This window comes from Haemaphysalis longicornis, unplaced genomic scaffold, assembly GCF_048455015.1.
Source record: "Haemaphysalis longicornis isolate Haplotype H1 unplaced genomic scaffold, Haemaphysalis longicornis Haplotype H1 scaffold_7, whole genome shotgun sequence".
Lineage (NCBI taxonomy): Eukaryota > Metazoa > Arthropoda > Arachnida > Ixodida > Ixodidae > Haemaphysalis > Haemaphysalis longicornis.
Window position 1 is genome coordinate 95,250,990 of NW_027526422.1, and position 18,466 is coordinate 95,269,455.

Sequence of the window (18,466 nt, forward strand, 5' to 3'; positions counted from 1 at the left end):
CGAATTATTCGGCTCAAGTTTGAAGCTGGGTCAGGAACGGTTGCAGCTAAGCGGCCCACGACAATTCTGCCTGCAACAAGCCCAGCGGAGGCTTATAAACAAACGAAGTACTATTTCAGACAGAATGCGCGCAAAGCAGTTTATGCGACCAGCTATCAAGGCTCCGCGCACGTTGTCCGTGCTTTATTAGCCCGGTGAGACAGGTTCCCGAAGTCCTAAAAAAATATGCAGTCCACATGCACGGAGAAAAAAAAAGTCGGCGTCTGTTTGACTTTTTGCCGCCACCCTGGAGACTGGAGCATTCGTAAATCGCAGCTGCGGCAAGCGCCAGATGTCAGCCATCTCTAACAGAGACACGCCAGAAGTACGCTCCACCACAACCATCCAATTCACGCCCTTGTGCAGGTCTGAACCAAGGTTTCGCACGTGCGATAGATAGCACGAACGCAATGGGAGATTCCGAATGGTCCGACAAGGGCGCGCAATCCTAAGCCCGGTGCGCGCTACAAGAGCATATAGCCCCGACCTGGTAACCAGACGTGGCCACCAGCGCGAAACTGGCAAGAATAACGGGCGGGAACTACACGATGAAGAGCGGACAAGTCGGAAAAGGAAGAACAAGCGGCGATAATCGAACCACGCAAGCCAAACTGGCCCTTGGCGCTCACGAGAAGGGGAAAATGTGAACACAAGCCGGCTCAAGGCGCGGGCGATGTGCGCATTGCGGGAGGGGGGCGGCTTACAGCCAAAACCATTAGAAGAGCGCTCACGAGGTCGGCCGCCGCTCGGAACCCGGTCGATGCTATCAATCGGCCATTTAAACCTGCTCCCGCACTCGTTGCAAGCGCACTTTAGGCGGCGGCGGCGCTTGCAGGAAGTCCAGTGGAGCACTGTGTGCAACGGGACACGCTGCGGCATCCATCTCTCTCCTCAAGGTCGTTCGCGGTATACAAAGGACGAGGTTAAGGGCGCCCGCTGCCTTCCCAGCAAGTGGAGCAGTGCACACTACCACCACCACCCACTGGGAGCAGAAGAAAAAGAAACTGCGCGGCCAAGACAATGCACAGCCTGTATTGGAGGCACAGCGATCGGAGCGCCACGACTGCCCAAAGGACATAGACGTCAAGTGATGCGTTCAAGGTGGGCACCATACCAGTACGGAGAGAACATCCGGGAAAGGGATCGGCGGAAGTGGGAAAAGCTGCGACGTGGAGGAATGCGACGGAAACTTTGGGGCTAAAGAAAAAGGCAAGAAGTGGTTGAGAATCACTGGGAGGGCGCTGAGCGTCAACGGCTGCTACTGCTGATGGAGATGATGACGATGCCTATTAAGCCTACCAGCTTTTAAAATCCACAAGGCCCGATTCCTTCACCACCGTTTTCGCCGAGTACACTCGTGGAAAAATGAAATGCGAACACGGAAAACATGAACCAAACACGCGAAACTATTACTGTTCGAGTGGACGAAGTAATGGCGCGCAACTGTTATACTTCGAAAGGCAAATTTCCCAACTATATTACTGTAATTGATACAGGCGTCCATTCGACCTGCATGGAAAGAAATCACGCTATTCGCGTGTTCCGCTTCATATTTCCGTTATCGCTCTACATTTGCCCATTACTGTACACAACGAAACCACGCTCCCACACGCACCGCGTTCCCACCACACGCCGGAGAGAACGTGTCAATTGTTCGGCGGGCGCTTATCAACGGGCCCGGTTCGCCGTGCCTGTTCGCGCGTGTCGCAACGGCAACACATTTGCAAGCACGGGCAGCGGAGGTACACAACAAACACGCGTCTCGCTCTCCTCTTCGCCGGAACGCGGCCTCCAGGCGGGCGTCTCCAATGGCGCGTCGGTGCCTGATGTAGCGGCCATTGTTCATCCGCAGCGCGAACAGCCGGCGGCGGAGGCCTTGGGAAACGACGCGCCGACGCCGCCCGCCCACGCGGCATCAATCACGGATGCGTCGAAATGCACGCACCTGCCTATGTATGTATCGCTATATTATTGTGGAGCCGACTCAGAGCGAAGGTACAGTGTACTAGAAGACAGAGGTGCGTCGTGCAAGGGGGGGGAACCAATGGAAAGCGCGGGTCCCTTTTGCGATGAAAAAAAAATGTATGAAGCGCAGGCGTTCCCCGGAGAGCACCTGTTGCAGCCAGCGCCACCTACAAGTTTTTAAATCAAACTCAACAGCTATTTGTAGAGTTTTGAAAAACTTTGCGTCATAAATAAAAATAAGACTATTTAATGCAATAGATAGGTGTTCATTTTACCAACAATACTTCTGAAGCCAACCGGTAAACAGTGGCCGCAGGGGCGCTGCTTACAACAGGAGTTCCTCAGAAATTTTCATCGCAAAAGGGACCCGCCCCCTCCCCCCCCACCCCCCCTCCTTCCTCCAAACGGTCCTGAACCTCTCTTCTAGTACCCTGTAGCGAAGGGGCCTTGCCCATTGCGGAGTGCAAACCGTGACCTGCAAACTCGTTCCCCCACCAAAATTTTGCCGTGGTTGAAACGCGGGGAAGCCCAGTTTGCCTAGCGATACAGCTCGTTTTTAGCGCCGAAAGCCCGCAGTTAACGCTCACGAACTTGGATGAATCCACCGCCTCCTTGGATCATTTTCTGATGGCACGCGCTGTTCCCGTTCCTGTATCCAGCTGCCCCCATCACTTCCCTCGGAACGAGCGAGAGATTACACGCTTTCACTCTGCAACCGCGCCAGGAGCTGGCTTGACCTTGGCTGAGTTTGAAGGTTAGATTGACGCTGCCAGGACCGCGGCGTTTTCTGGGTTTGTATCTGGAGTAACAGAGCTTTCGCTTCGCCTTTAAGAGCGAAATGCGACAGCCGAGCACGGGCAGACGAACACGCAACACCCGCACTGGTAGACGTCACTGCATCCATCGGCATCATGTTCCCTTCCAGCGGCGGGGCCCCGCTGCGAACGTTGGCGTCAGAATCGCCAAGCCGCTCGGCGGACTTTTCGCTCTATGGACCCTTTACTGCATTCCCATTCAACCGCCACTGAGTATGCACTCGGATGGGCGGGAACCGCCAGTGCCAACTCAAGGCCTATCTAGCGTGAGCTTTGAGGGGGCGAGAGAACATTTAACGCCTCCAAACACTGCTCACACAGCCGCTTTTGTACTAGAAGTGCGCCCACAGCAGGCGCGGATCAAACCCGGCACCTCGAGGCTCGATGAACGGTCGTCCTCAATCTCTGCACGCTTGAGTACGGCGCGCCTAAGTACACGCGTCGTCATACTCACATCTGGCGCACTCGAAGGCAGGTGCTGTCGGGCACATTTTCGCGACAGGCGAGCCGTCAATTCAGCTTTACCCGTTATGCAAAACTCAATTTCAACCTGACGTACATCTCGGAGACGTAAAACCCACCCCCCGCTGTGGTGAGGCGAAACCGCGACCCTATTTATTATAGGCCAAGCCGACGGGCGTGTTCGTGAAACAAATTTCAGCCATGATTGCTATGCATCCGTCTTGTCGAGTGTCGTGTGCACTTGAGAATACATCGAGGACGGCATTGCGTAGCATTTTTTTTTCTGACAAGCACCAAATACACAGGCGTGCGTAATTTTTTTATGCGATGTGTAAACGGAAATGCACGCGCTGCGACACCGCTGGCTTCGTGATCTCATCACAGACGAAGTGTAAAACTTCCGAGAGTGGTGCGACGTTTAACGTGTTGTGCGGAGAGGAAATGAAGCGTGTGCCTCTCTACGTGGTCGCCGTCCGAAGGCCAGTCACTAAGTCTAGCTTTATCGCCACCAGCCAAGGTGGGAATGGTTGTGTAATTGCACTCTGAGAACGCCGCGAATAAATGTCATACCCAAGGAGCCAGTTCAGCTCCGAAGTGCGCTTATTAAAGAAAAATTTGCGCACATAAGTAAACCAAACAGACTACTAAACCCAGTTCCACCCAGTATGAAATCAGCTGAAACAGCTGAGCTGTGGTTTCCTTCTGTCGGCTGGAACGTCAAAGAGCGCGCCCGAGAACGACAGCGCCGTCGCCGCGCAAATTCTACGGTTCGCGCGCGAAGGAATCGGCAGCTAAACGTCAGCGGCGGGAAGCTCCCCCTCTCCCTCCCCTAGCGGGAAAAAGAGGAACCCGCCCCTGCGAGACCACTGCGCCCTCTATCGGTGGGTCTGGGAACTTGCTCCTACTCCTGCGTGACGCACGACCTTCAGCAGACGGACTAAAAGGCCCGACCTACAACAGCTCCGTTGTTAGAAGTGTGGTCCAGCATTCGCGCAGAGCCTTTTCCTCCCGCTCAGAAGCAAACAGGCGGTTTCGAGCTCATAGCGCGGAAACCCATGGTGAGGCGAAAAGACCAAAGCGGCAGTCCATAAAGAGACTGTAGCACTCCACCACGGCGCTTCTCCATAGCCTGGTGGGTGCAGCTGAAGTCGCCAATTATGGTTGCAAGTTTGTTTATCTGCTTTCCCAGAGCCCCTTCATCCGACCCTCCTCCCGCACTGCTGCTTCCCTTTCCCGGCGCGCGATCCCCGGCTCACGCCTTGCGCTCCGATTTTCTCTGCGATTCTGTGTACCCCTGACAACGATTCTTTGTCCCTCACGCGTACCACTAAAACACAGATACCCAAGAATTTCGCCTTAAACCTTTCGTATGCCGCGCAGACTACCTCATTTGATAGGGAAAGTGTTTCGCCCTGCTGCCACTAGACTTCTTTGATCGGCAGTGTTCTCGATCTAATCGACGGTTCCGGAAAGTGTAGCGCGGAAAGATTAACGCTCTCAGGACAAACGCCATGACACTTTACTCGACGACGATCGCCTGCGCACGACACTCTGTTCACTGCCTCCTCGACACCTGTGTGTTAAAGGGACACTGAAGGCAAAATACAAGTTGCTCTAGATGGGTAGATTAGCTCACCAAGAACAAGAATAGACCACTCTTATGAGTAGCTTTTGGGAAATAAGGCAGAAAATATCGAAAACCTGAAGACGGATGTCGCCGCCACTGGCTACACCGCGCAACTTGCACCGGAAATGATTAAGATTGTACGACAAATATTTTACCAATACGGCTCCAAAAATATATCAATAACTACCACCTCCCCTCGCGGGAACCCCTGTGTAGATGCGACGCATAGGGGGTTCACGTTGCAGCGTTGGACAACGGAGGAACGGCGCTGGAACGATGGAGCGGAGCGGCGCAGGCACCGCATTTTATAGCGCGCATAACGGTGAGGGGACGCGCCGGAGCCAGTGCGTCTGCCGCGGCTATGACGCAACACAATCCACTTTAATCCAATCCAATCCAAGCCAAGCGAATCCAATCCAATGCCCCTCGCGAGAGAGTGTTCGCTATCGGAAAGAGGAGGGGGTGAGCGGCGGAGAGCGCAGCTGGCGCGGTGAGGAGAATGGGGGAGGGGCGGACGCCGACGACGACGCCGGGTGAATGAGATGCCTTCGCATCTAAAAACTGTGGTTGATTTCTCTGTCATAATAATCTGTAAAACAAAGTGAAATGTGCAGCGAAATCTGCAGCTGAGCATGATTTGCGGGTAGGCGGCTGTCTTGAGGGTGTGCTTGTCGAGCGACGCCCTGCTGCCCGGTCGCTTCTGCAAAGGTTTACTGGTGTCATTTCCGTGACGGATATGACGTCACTGAAATCAGTGTATACCGGCATAAAACACTTTAGTGTTAAAATATGAAACCCGAAAACAAACAAACCTAAGTACAACAAACTCTTTAGTACTAAAGGTTGCTTCCCCGCAAGCACACCCTGTGTGCAGGGGTGCACCCTTTACAGGCCGCTTGCTTCGTTGCACCGCCGTCACTTTCGTGACGGATTTGACGTGAGCGAAATCTGTGTACCCGGAAATAAAACACGTTCGTGTTATGACCGATCGGACCGCGGACTCGGTCCGCGGTCCGATCGGTCGAAGCGTTCAGTAATGATCACGGGTCCCATGAAGAAACATTTGGCTTAGTGATCCGGAGCAGAAAAGGACGCGGAAGTTCGAGATCGCACGACTGATTGACCGAAATCGACAAAACCGGTTGGTACGTGGTAGCGTTGTATTCGCGGTTGCAATGAGGAAGAGAAATGCGTTGTTTGATCAGCGATTTCTCAGAAATTAAGACATCTTTCGGCACCGAAACAACGCTAAAACGGCTATGGGAAGGTCAAAATTTCATTTAAAACCACTGGCTGGTTACCTTCAGTGCACCTTTAAGTTTATTGCGGAGCACAAGTTCGCCCCAATAAACACTGTTCACTGGAAGAACTCTGCAACGTTCTCGGCTTCGTGACTGTACGTTGCTGTTGTTACGTAGTTTATCTATTTCTGCACGACCGCCTGCTTTGTCTCGAATAAGAGACTGGTAGTGTTTAAAATGCACACAAATAATAAAAATGTGAGAGGAGTTATGTTTTTCGGGGGGTAGCCAGCTTATCTGATTTCCGGGAGGGGCCAGCGAACTTATACTTCACACATGCCCGTAGATGCGGGCGTTAACGTTTCGCATGCAGCGGGCGACATTTTGAGCTTAACTTTTCACGGAAGATGCGCACGGCTGTGTGGGACATGCCAGCAGCCGCCAAACTGACTGCTCGCGAAGAAGGGAGGCTGTCCTGTGTCGGGACTAATATGAGAACTGTCGTTACGCGGCGTAAAAAAAAATATCGCCATCGTTAAAACAGCGATCCTCTGAGGAACGATCTACGCCAGCGAATATCTGCCTCTAAAACAGCGTCACATCCCAGTCAACCCATGTGTCATCAAACACGACGACGGAAACGCGCCTTCCGCTGTCGGTCGCTATAGTGTGAATGGAAGCCCCCCACAAGTGGTGACGCATCACTGTATAGATACCGCCCGGACGAAGGGAGCAGAACGGAATTACGATTCTAGTGTGTCTCAAGCCCTAGACGGTCGACTTTAGCGTGAACCTGCGGTTTAACCTCCATTTTCACGTTTTCTTTCGTCCCCATGGTTTTGCCGCTGTATACCGCAGCGAGAGCTCAGGGAGTTCCAAGCAAACCGTTCCTGACAGGAGAAGGATGGGGGTTTGGAGGAAGAGAAGTAGTAAGTTGGAGGAAGAGGGGGAGGGGGGGGGGGTTGCAGAATAGGGATCCTCAGGGTACTTCCTCTTGAGTTGCCTCCCCCACGTGCTACAGGGAAGGGAGGGAGGGGTAATATCGGTGTACGGATAAGATGGCAGCGTTACGAAGTTGACGCGTTGGAAGTGGTATTCGCACATCGTTTTTTTCATGCACGACGCTATCCCATCTAAGTTTCAGCAAGCGTTTCTTTGCCTGCGACGTTACTGAGAAAGGTTTGTAGGCACGAGGGAGGGCCACCACCACCACCACCACGCAAAACAAAAACACGAGGCCACGGCGACTTGAATGCCTGCAGGAGGCGGCACCCAAAAGCAAGGGTCCAACTTGCGGTAAAGTTTGGCAAGTAACACCTGAGTGGCGGCGAAGAGAACGGGACAGACACGAGTCCACCGAGGCATCCATGCAGTGGGAGAATACGAGATATAGGTTGACGCCGACCAGACAATGGCAACACGTGCCATTTAAAATTGAAGCCCCATTTATCTCCGTACGATCGACAATTCCGAAAGATGGGAAGGCGCCCGGCAGTGGCTTGAACAAACGCCTCGTTCTATCGCCGTCGCACGAGCGCTGCTTACGCGACCGCCCCACAGGCCGTCAGCGCACAAGTCCGCACAAGCTATCGCCTCGCTCGTTGGTCCGCTCGCAGCCGCAATCTCTTTAAAGGCCGGCCGCCATGGCCGCCACGAAATCACCGAATCTCGACTGGCGTGCGTGCCTGATGTTCACGGTTATTGAGGAAGCTTCGAGCGTCGAATCACCTACATTTTCCCCTCGAGAACGGAGAAAGAATAAAGGCCCTGCCGCCGCAGCAGCCATTACGACGACGCAGGCCAGTGTAGCGCAAGGAGTTAACGCGGCCCTGCACGATCGTCGAAAATATCGAAATGCAATCGAGAATTCGTTCGCGCTTGTCCCAGATATAGGCGCTGGGGGAAGGTCTCCTTGGACCACGTCACGACGTTCTAATACGCGTGAGGTAATAGCACGTCCCGGCGGTAAAAAAAGAAAGCAGACCTCGTTACGAGAACCAAAGAACGGGATGTTTTATATAGTACGTCGAACAATGGGAAATCGATTTTCCCCGTATATCTGGAACTATACTTAAAGGTATACCACCGTTTTGCTGCGAATGTCTGTTTTTTGCGTTCCTCTAGCAATGCGAACAAGACTGGTTTCGAGGACATTTTCTTCATTTTTTTCCTTCAAATCTTACGCCCCCGAACGCCACACTTGCTGCCCGCCAGAAAGGGCTTGGAGGAACGCCCGGGTAGGGCCTTCCAACTCTCTCTCTCTCTCTCTCTCTCTCTCTCTCTCTCTCTCTCTCTCTCTCTCTCTCTCTCTCTCTCTCTCTCTCTCTCTCTCTCTCTCTCTCTCTCCTCTCTCTCTCTCTCTCTCTCTCTCTCTCTCTCTCTCTCACACACACACACACACACACACACACACACACACACACACAAATAGCGCAGGCAGGTTGGCGTCTCAATTTCACTATTTTATGACAGTGGGTTAGAAATAATGTCCACATCAACATGTCACGCATACAAATTAAATGAGAGCACAATAATATATGAACCAACCCTCCACTCAAAGGGTCAAACATGCCTCGACACGAAGTTTTCAAAGCACAGTCAAGCACACGGGTTCTTCCGCGGCGCGCGCCGGGAGCGCATGCGCAAGAGGGCCTGAGCCGCGACGAAGATTCGTGGAATTACGCGCCGAGCCGCTGTGTTGGCTTCGCTGCACGACGCGAAGCCTCCGCGGGTGAGCGCGCTGCTGAGTAACTTCGCACGCTGTTGAAGCATCCGCGGCACGACAGCGATGCGTCGAAACCTAGCCGCATAGCTCGTTCTCAAAGAGATGACAAACACGGTCTGGCCAAGAACAACCCTGTTACCCTGGCTGTACCATAACCTCTGTTGCAGCAGACAGGGAACGGTCTCTATTCCCTCAATTTATATCCATCTGGGAGCAGCTATAGCAAGACACTAAGCGCGGCAGCCAGGATGGGTCCGTGTAGCACGCGTTATTCTGCGCTGCTATTTCTCAGCCTTCCATAAGTACGGGGGGCAGGGGCCAGAGAAGCGTGTGCGACATCCTTCCTCGCCGTCCGCGGGCGTCGGAAGTAATTCAAAAGACAACGGGATGCAGCGAAAATTGGGCAGCACAGGGCGAAATCATCGACAACGGGCGGCCAACAACACACAACGCCTGAGAAAGGGAGGCCACAGGAGGCCGTCGGACGCCCGTACGGTTCCCACGACTCTGCCGGCGGTATAACCCCGCACAAGCTGTTGAAAACGACTCACGTACGTTACTACACCATTGCTCCGATCAAGGCAGTGTAGTCTAAGGTCTACGGGTGGAAGTTCCCTCCCCGCCTCGTGCCCCTCCCGCGCAGGGAAGCGACGAAGGTAGCGCCTTTTTTTTTTCAGAATCTTCTCTTAAAGATACTGGACGTGATGGCTTACAACGACTTTGTGTACTCCTACATGTACACGCAACTGTGCGTGCGCGTGTGAACTGTGTTGAGTTTCCACGGACAAGGTATGCGTCACTCCACTCTTTTAAAGCACGGTGTACAAGTACTTAGTCCGCAATGTCCATCCCAAAGGAGCGAGATGGTAGTCGTACTTATAACTCCGTTCTCCGCCAAAACTATAGGGGCGGATTACTGAGAAGGGAGTCACGACGACGATGATGACTACGACGGCGCTCATGTGGATGTTCTAATGTACGAACGGACACAGTTTTTGCCCATGCAAGACGCGTGCACGTAAAATGGGCGCTTGCACCGGACCGTACTGCGAGAAAGATTTTCAGTTGTCAGTGGCTTTTCATCCAACTGCTTACGGATATCCCATTCCGAAAGCTGCTCGTCATGGAACTTCGCCGCAGAACTGTTCTGTTCACGGCCCCAAACTTCTACTTTAACACCTATGACCATTTTCCCGCATACTATCGCCCCAATTTTTACAGGGTCGGAAATGCGCACCCGAAGGTATACAATTAGATCGTTCAGGTGTACCAACCATTCAAGGAAGCTTGCAAGGATCAGTTTGGAGATCACTATAGTTATCTACATGCATCTATATACCGACTGATCATTCCATTACTACAATAGTATACTTGGAAATGACGCGAACGCCCCACCTCCTTCCCCCGGCTTCTCACATACAGAAATGCGTCCAGCTAAATGCGCAAGACCGGAGGGTCCAGCGAACTGGAAGCCTTCGGTAAATTTACACACGAGCAGCTGCGTGAGTGAACAAGACGGACAGTACAAACTCTCCGTCCCTTAAAGCAGCCTCCTAGCCACTCAAACAAGTGCTCACACCCAAGTACGTTCAGTGCGCGACCACGCCCGCCCCAGGGCGGGCGTCGCGACACCCACAACGTACACACACAGCCCGCCGTAACTCACCACGACCGCTTCGTAGTGGGCCAAGCCCGCTCCGGGACGCAGGAACAGTCGACGGAGCAGGGGCGGCGGCGTGGGAGCCGCCAGCCCCGGGGAGGTGGGCCACGACTCCGTCATCGTCGCCCGGCGATGAGGAGACGTCATCGGCGTGACGCACCACCCCTGCGCACCGTCGCCACCGCCAGACACCGAACCGTCCAGCGTGCTAGCGACAACCACCATGATGCCCGCGTCTTCTGCAGCGCTGCGCGAGTGATGTCAACGGCCAACGTCTGTCGCACTCAGCGCCCGGAAGGAAGAGCTCCTCCGGCGGTCACTGCTTTCCGGTCGTCGGCTACCGCGGTTCCGTCGCCCCGCTGGCTGGACAACGAGCACATCGCAGACAGGCCTCGGAGGACGCGCCGTGTGGGAGCTCCCGATTGCGCGTCCGACCGCTCGCAGAGCGGGCCGGCCAGAGGAGGAGAGGCCGCTTTTCAGGGCAGCTAGGAAGAAGGGGGTGGTCCGCTTTTGGGCCGCTACAATGCCGCTCGCGCGGCGCTAACGACGGCTCCTAACGACCGGGCCGTTGGAGCCGGTGACCCGTGGTGTAGCACTGCAGCCAGCGTAACGGCCGCAGCAGCAGCCAGCCCCCCCTCGGCGTGGGTGCCCGGGAACGACATCGCCCGGCCACTTTCGGGGGACGCGCAAAACAAGAGCGCCGGGGAGGAGGACGACTCGAGAAAAGGAACAGGGCGTCATGCGGTGCAGCGGCGTGACTGATGGAGAGGATGCTGGCTGCTGCTGTGGAACCTCCGCGAATCGTGATTTCTCGCGCGCCATTTCTCCTCCTTCGTGCGTCTGTGTGTGCACAGCTGGTGGTTCTCTGCTTTCCTCGGACACGTCATCCGTTTGCAAGTTGACATCACCCTCCTCCCCGCACCCCGGGAGTCCTTGCACGCACGGCGACGCGCAACGACCTCCCCCCGCCCCTGCCTCCAAGTTCAGTGTCGGTCGACGGAAGCCGGCCGGCGCCTGCATTACGCATACGTCGTCGTAACCGCGTGCGAAGGAAACGACGTGCTCGTCCGAGGATGCTGCCCACCGGCAGTAAATATAGCCGCGCCTCTTCGCGCAGCCACATCCGCCGTCAGGGCGGGGCGAGACGCACCGACTGCCGAACGGGGAAAAAAAACGGTCCATTCGACCATGAGACAAACCTGCATCGAACCGCGCCTTACGCGGGCCAAGAACAACAACGAGCACATACACACACACTGTGAGGAGCGGATGACGCGCCACCTAGGAGACACCATGACTCTGGTTCAAGGTGGACGTGTCATTTTACTGAACCGTATTCTAGTCACTGACTCTTTTGAGAGTGGAGGCAGATGAGTCGGCAATGTCTCTTACGAGCAGTGTCGAGAGGGTGGCGATCGCCCTCGTCGTGCCGTGAGGTGCACACGTACGAAGGGAACGAACGCGTTGGGGCCCTGCGGTTCTACCTGCCAGGCGGGGCGACGGAAATGTAATTCCCTGGCCCCAACGCCTATTGTCGCTTTTCTTGAACAGCCCACTGCAGATCGTCAAAAGGAGTTAGACATGCTCAGCGGACCAATTGTCAACGTCAAAAACGTAGCGTCCACTGCGAAATTCACCTAAGCAAAATCGCATCTGCCGCGTGTGAAGCCTCTCAGTCACGGCCACAGGGGGAAAGAATGACACTGGAGGAAGCAAAAGCGTTACTAAACGAACACACGAGGGCGTCGGTGTGTGGTGCTGCGTCCTCTGCTACCGAGCTTCTTCGCTTCGCCACTGCCCCTCTACCCTCCACACTACCAGAATTGGATGGATCAGTGACCATACCATTAAATGCACAGCAGCTGCTAGATGTGCCAGTGGAGAGCGTGGTAGCTGCCGTAGAAACCGCTACATTGCCGCCAACCCCTTTGGAGCATCTTTCCGACACGGACACTTACGCAATGCGCCCCTTATGGTTGGCTTTCCCTCGAGGACGCAGTTCGCGCAAGAACGCCGTCGCGCCCAATGGACCGTCTCCAGTCCATCCCGTCCACGACGGGTTGCACTGATTTGAACTGTGGCGGGAAGTCGGAGATATATCCTCTGGGAACTGCGGAACGCGCTCTGCGCGGACGTCCCGCCGCCAGCCCCGTCCGTACCGCGGTGGCTGAGCAAAAAAGCGCACCCCCACGGTGAGCAGAACCACCTTGATCGTTAAAGTGCTCTACGGTTAGCCCCACCCACGGAGAAAGAAGTATTTGAGGAGGGGAATCTGCTGGGCTGGGACAGCGCTAATGTCACTGTCACTGTCTGTCACTTAATGTCACTGTCTGGCGAGGAGGAAATGCAGCTTGCGGAGCAGCACAACAGATGGCGCGTCAAGCACGTTGCCACTGTTTATATGTTCTTCTACGGACGCGACGCACAAAAATTGTAATAACATCGAATATATTCGTAAAATTGTCAGATTTCGTTCTGCATAATAAATAAATAGAAGTGCTGGTCATTTTGGTAACAGTTATTAATAAATACTGTCCTAGTTACAAGCCGTACCGCGCTTAAAACGAAGCATTAGAAGGAATCGCGGAGCAGACGACGTCTGCCGACGCCGCCTTCCCGCCACGAGTGGTTCACTCTCGCCGCCCTCGCCTCTGGCTGGCGGCTTCTCAGATTAGCCGTGCTTTCCATGTTGCACAGGCAGGGCGGCGAAGTTAGGACAGCCTAAATATGAACTAATGGCATAGAGTATCTTATTTTTTTTATTGTAGGTTTCGCGTTCTAAAAAAATCAAAGCCCCTTCGTCCCACGAAAAATGTTTGAAACTCGATGATTTATTTCTTCCGCCGCAAACAGACTCCAATGAAAGTCCAGTCGCGCGAGGGATTCGTCGGCGCCGTCTGCCCACGGTGGAAGCCGGCTACGCACTGACTGACTTTGAACCGGCGAGCTTTTTCCCTTTGGCGCCTTGCGACAGAGGGCGCTTCGGTGCTGTGCCCGGCGCCGTGACTTTATCGCACCGCCGAAGCAAGCCCTGTTTCGCCTCCTCAATAATTCTTGCTCCGTGGCCCCACCACATCTCCAACTGGGAGGCAAGTTGGATTGTCCACTTGCGCAAGCCAACCTCGTTGTGGACAACTCTTTTTGACCACCTGCTGACCATCAGGGAGGGGGAGATCGTTTGATCTCAACTTCATGGAGCGCGGACCTGGACATGGGTTGTGAAATGTTCACTCGCTCTCTTACTATCTCTGTATGCAGTACATTTGATTGCACGTGCAATAAACGCTGCCAGTGATGTTAAGCCATGTCAGTACTCACACACGCTAGCTATAGGCGCGGATAACTACAGGATGCAGAAGGCGACGGTTCGGAGAGGAGGTTAGCCTGTATCTCTTCGTGTCTGTATAGCGCATCGTCTCGCAATGGACGGGCCAAGTACTCTGCACGATATCGATGCTCACCAGCACCAGGCTCGTCTAGCTGACCAAGAACGTAAACCACGCCGAGCTCAACATGCGCCCGTTGACCCTGGAGTGGTGGATAAAATAATTTATAACTAAGGAAAAAAACGATACATCCAAGAATAACCAACCAAGTAGCACCTTCCCCTTCTCCCGCCCCAGCGTTACTAGTCGCATTAAATTTATTGAGACGAGTTTCAAAACTTCTCCTAGTTAACAAACCTCACCACAGCGTAATTTGGAGTCTTCGAAGCCACCCCTGCGGATAAAGTGAGTGTTACCACCCCTACCGCGTAGAAGCAATGAAGCTGGCAGCTATGCCCACCCAGTGTGCCGGAACAGAACAAAAAATTGCGGTTGATCCCTTTTTCATAGGAGCCGGTAAAACAAGAAAGTGAAAGGTGAAACAGGAGTAGTTGAATGTCGAAGGAACCTCCCTCATGTGCGAAGGGTTCGCGAGCCTGACCCCGCCAAACGAAGTGACGCCGACACGCAAGAAAAAAAAAAGAAAGAAGAAAAAAAGAAACGATTATTCCTGTGCAACAAAACCAAAAATGACATGCACAAAAACAGCAGCTTGAAACACATAACGGTCATGGGACAACACGACAGTGGAGGGTGCCTCAATTCACGCGCGTCCCCCGTACACGAAGGCGCTGGCATCGAGGCGCCAACTGTCGGCGCTCATTAGAGTCACGATGCGCTACTTCGCTTCGCCTCTCCTAGACGGCAGCACCATCTGAATGAGTCATAGGGAAGGACAAAAGGCGCGTTCGTAGAGCTGCTCCCGTCTCTGTTCATAGCGCAGCTGGCAGAGCGCCTCGTACCACCCGTTGTGGCGAGAGGCGAGAGAGATCGTGGGCTCGAATCCGGGTGCCGCCACGTGAATGGCACTTTTTCTAGCGACGTCACTTCCGTGATGGATATGACGCCCAAGTACACCAAGATCTCACTGACGTCATATCCATCAGGGAAGTGACGTCAGTGAGATCTTGGCGTACTTGGGCATTAAATACTGTCGTGTGAAAACAGGAGAATAAAAACAAACACAAACTGTCTTTGGCCGGAACGGAACAAAAACAACAGAACGTTATTTATTTCGTTCGGGACCGAAAGAGGCTTCGTTTGTTTCGGTTTGGGTGGAAAGTTAGGGTATTTCAGGACTCGTTTCAATTTCCATATGCAACGACGTCAGTTCGCTGGCTTAAAATAGCCTTTCGTCTCGCTGGAGCCCTTTCTCATTCGGCAGTCTTGCTGCCTGCTTCCATGCTCTCTCCGTCTGTCTCGATGGGCGTTGCTGAGCTCCTCGCGTGATCGCCGCGCGGCTGCGATGCAGACGTCGCGGCCTTATTTGTTTACCTATTAAGGTACCTACATTCGCCTTACGGCATTGTTGCAGGGGGCAGGCACACGTCGCCCCTGCAGACATGTGCCTGCGTATGTCGACAGGGGCGCGTCTAGTATTTCTTGTTTATGTTTTCGTTCAAGTTCCCGCTGCTTCCCTCCTATCAACACTCCTCTCAATGCGATTTACGACTGAAAAAAAATTTAAAAAGGAGAACACAGACAGGCTTTTAGCTCTTTGAAGAATGTGAAGAAATGCAACTACTGTCGAACACGCATATAACGAAATATTTTCTATATCGAACAGTCCGAACATCACCCTGGAAATCCCATGCAAAATATATAGCACTGTTGTACGCGTGTATCAAACTCTCGATCACGGGCACGTTCGATATACCGAACGCCGCGCCGAAAGTGCCCCTGGAAGTGCGTTTCTCGCGAAGAGGTGGATGCGATGATGATGAATGCGGGGAGTGGTTGGGTTGCGAAAGCCAGTAAGGGTGGAGGGAAAACCAAAAGGAAGCGCTCGGTTTCTGGCATTTTTTTTTTTTTTTTGCGCGGTTATCACTGCTGGCTCGCGCAGGGGGACCTATGTGGCGTGGTGCGTGTTTGTTTTGTCCGCGCCACGCGTTTCGGAGCTGTAGTCACGGAAACACGGAAGGTTTTAAATTTAGCGACGAAAGCGCACATTGTTCAACGGGTACAAGCCGATATGAAAACATATCGGTGCATTTCTCGCAGCTTTTTTGAGCTTGCTGCTGCGCATCTAACCTGACGTACTCCTAGGAGAAGGCAGCGCGGCCACGGCCCGGCCGTTCCGGAGCGTGTAGTGCGCAAAGCGGCTTTGTTGCGCGGCTCCAGAGGAGAGGTGTACTGATACCGAAGTCAACGACGCTGAGTGCCTTGACAGTTAACTTAGCGGCTCCCAGCATTTAGAATGACACAACGGCACGCGCGTTCGTAAGTGCAGACGACGGCGCGTGGCGGACGCGACCGTTGCCCTTTCCAGCGACGCTATAGTGACGCCGCGCGGAATTTGTCCGAAGCCGGGAGACGGTGATCGGCGGACCGGTCGCTCCGGCAGAGGCGGCCGCCGGCATCCGTGCGGCCTCGCAGAAGCGAAAGCAAAATAGTAATCGACAATGCCGAGTAAATAATCGGAAAATATAGGCTGAACCAGCGTTCATATTTTCTCGACTTTCTTGAAGCTAGAGAAGCTGTGGGTAAATGAAAGAGTTTTGGGCCTGATCGGTGTCTGCTGCGGAGAAAAACGAGTCTTTGGACCTTTAGACCACCGCCCCATAAGGGGGAGCTCTTTCAATAAATGTTATTTTAAATGCAGAGCATTTCAGTAACTCATGATGTCACCCGCGTTGACGTCCGTAGTCCGCACCGCACCCCTCCCTACTATATAAAAAAAAATACTATCCGGCGCCCGGTTTCGATCCCTCGACCCTGCGGGCGGAACGCAATGTACATGGTGCTCTACCCACTGCGCCACAAAGCAGACACAGATTGGGACGCTACCAACGCGCCTTATATCGTTGACTCATTCAAATTACTGCTGACGAGCGCTCTCTCGTCAGCAGTTGCCACAAGTGCAACAACATTAACGTAACGCAAACTACTTAACGTCGTGCGCCCCCGGAAATGCTCTGCATTTGATCGTGCCCCTCGCGAGGGGATGTTTCACTGAGTCTTCTCTCGGTCGCGGGACCCGTGGCGCCATCTGGCGGAGGCGCGGCACAACTCGTAGCACTTTCTTTGAAAAAGCGCCTCGAAAGCGCGGCAAATATGAAATAGGGATGACGCGCTTTCAACGCAATCCGCCGACGCGGCTGCTTTATTTCTCTACCCTATCCTTTTTTCTTAGTGCTGTAGAGTATTCTTTTCCTGTGCATAAACGAACTTAAAGCGAAAGAATCATACGTAGAACGAGATTCAAAACAAAGATAAAATAACAGGAATGGGGACCCGTAATGAGTGTGCCTTCGTTTACAACGCAGCCACATCATATCTTCGGGCGTGATTTGGCTTGTTGATGTTTGTTGCACACCCCATGGTATGAAGAAAAAAAGAAATTCGCCAAGCTTAACTAAAAAGCCTTATTGACAAAATTAGACTGCGTTTGATGAAATTGCTCAAAATTAGATTCAGCAAAAATGAGCGAGATGTATTTCAAAAGAGTGCTGGACGTACATAAGGTTATCAGGGGAGGTACACTCCCCGGATTTGTAGCTACTTCCGTTAGCGTTTCGCTGCCCTGAGATTTCGCTCCCCCCCCCCCCCTCTCTCTCTCTCTCTCTCTCTCTCTCTCTCTCTCTCACACACACACACACACACACACACACACACACACACACACACACACACACACACACACACACACACACACACACACACACACACACACACACACACACACGGCGAAGCGCGCTGGGCGGTGAAGTTGCATCTCGGGCGAAAGTTCGCGCATCACTCGCACCCCAAGGTAACAACACCCAAGTCCCACGAAACCGCGCCACCATTTGGAGACCGGGAAATCGTGACGAGCAACTCCAAGCTACGAGCACCCTTTAGGGGGTTTATCGGAGCGCACCACGCCGTGAATGACAGCTGATAGAATGAGTGCGTACTGCTCTATGCTCAATGCGAATGGCACCAATGTTCACCACACAGTTGCCTCACACCTTGCGGCGCCGCTTTAGAGCCATTTCGGCGCAGTTCTGCCTTTTGGAGCAAGAAAAGTGGATTGGAGCAGCGTGGAGCAAACGGAGCAAGACTTCCACCCCTGCACCTGGCCTGGAAACAAACATCCCGGATACCTGAGAGGCTACACCAGAGAGGAGCAACTATAGTAGGAAGGTTCTCTGGGGCACAAAACAGCCCTCCTTCACCACAGGGGGATCTGGCCCCATTTCAATGCAGTGCTAGGCAGCAACCGCCTACAATTGAACGTGGCTTTCAGCCCCCAGCATGGGCAAAGCACCTGACCACGGCGGCGGTCAGGCCAGCGATGCAGCAGAGGGCGTGAACAACCTCTGGGTCCGGACAGGCCGCCCCTGGACATTTGAACTCGGCAACGTTCAACCCGCAGACTGACTGGAGAGGGAAGCTTTAACTGTGC

General features: G+C 53.7%; 1 protein-coding gene across 5 annotated transcripts in view; it reads right to left on the minus strand.

The window, feature by feature from the left end:
• Positions 1–18,466, minus strand: part of LOC144146118 (uncharacterized) — a 123,332-nt gene that overhangs the window by 98,216 nt on the left and 6,650 nt on the right. For 3 of the 5 annotated variants that reach the window (XM_077678068.1, XM_077678067.1, XM_077678072.1), the window contains exon 1: positions 10,541–10,774. The exons of the other annotated variants lie outside the window; for them this stretch is intronic. In XM_077678068.1, the coding sequence (XP_077534194.1) occupies positions 10,541–10,759 (219 nt within the window). In that variant the 5' untranslated portion in view covers positions 10,760–10,774. Of the gene's footprint in view, positions 1–10,540; positions 10,775–18,466 lie in introns of those variants that run through there. 5 annotated transcript variants of the gene reach the window in all.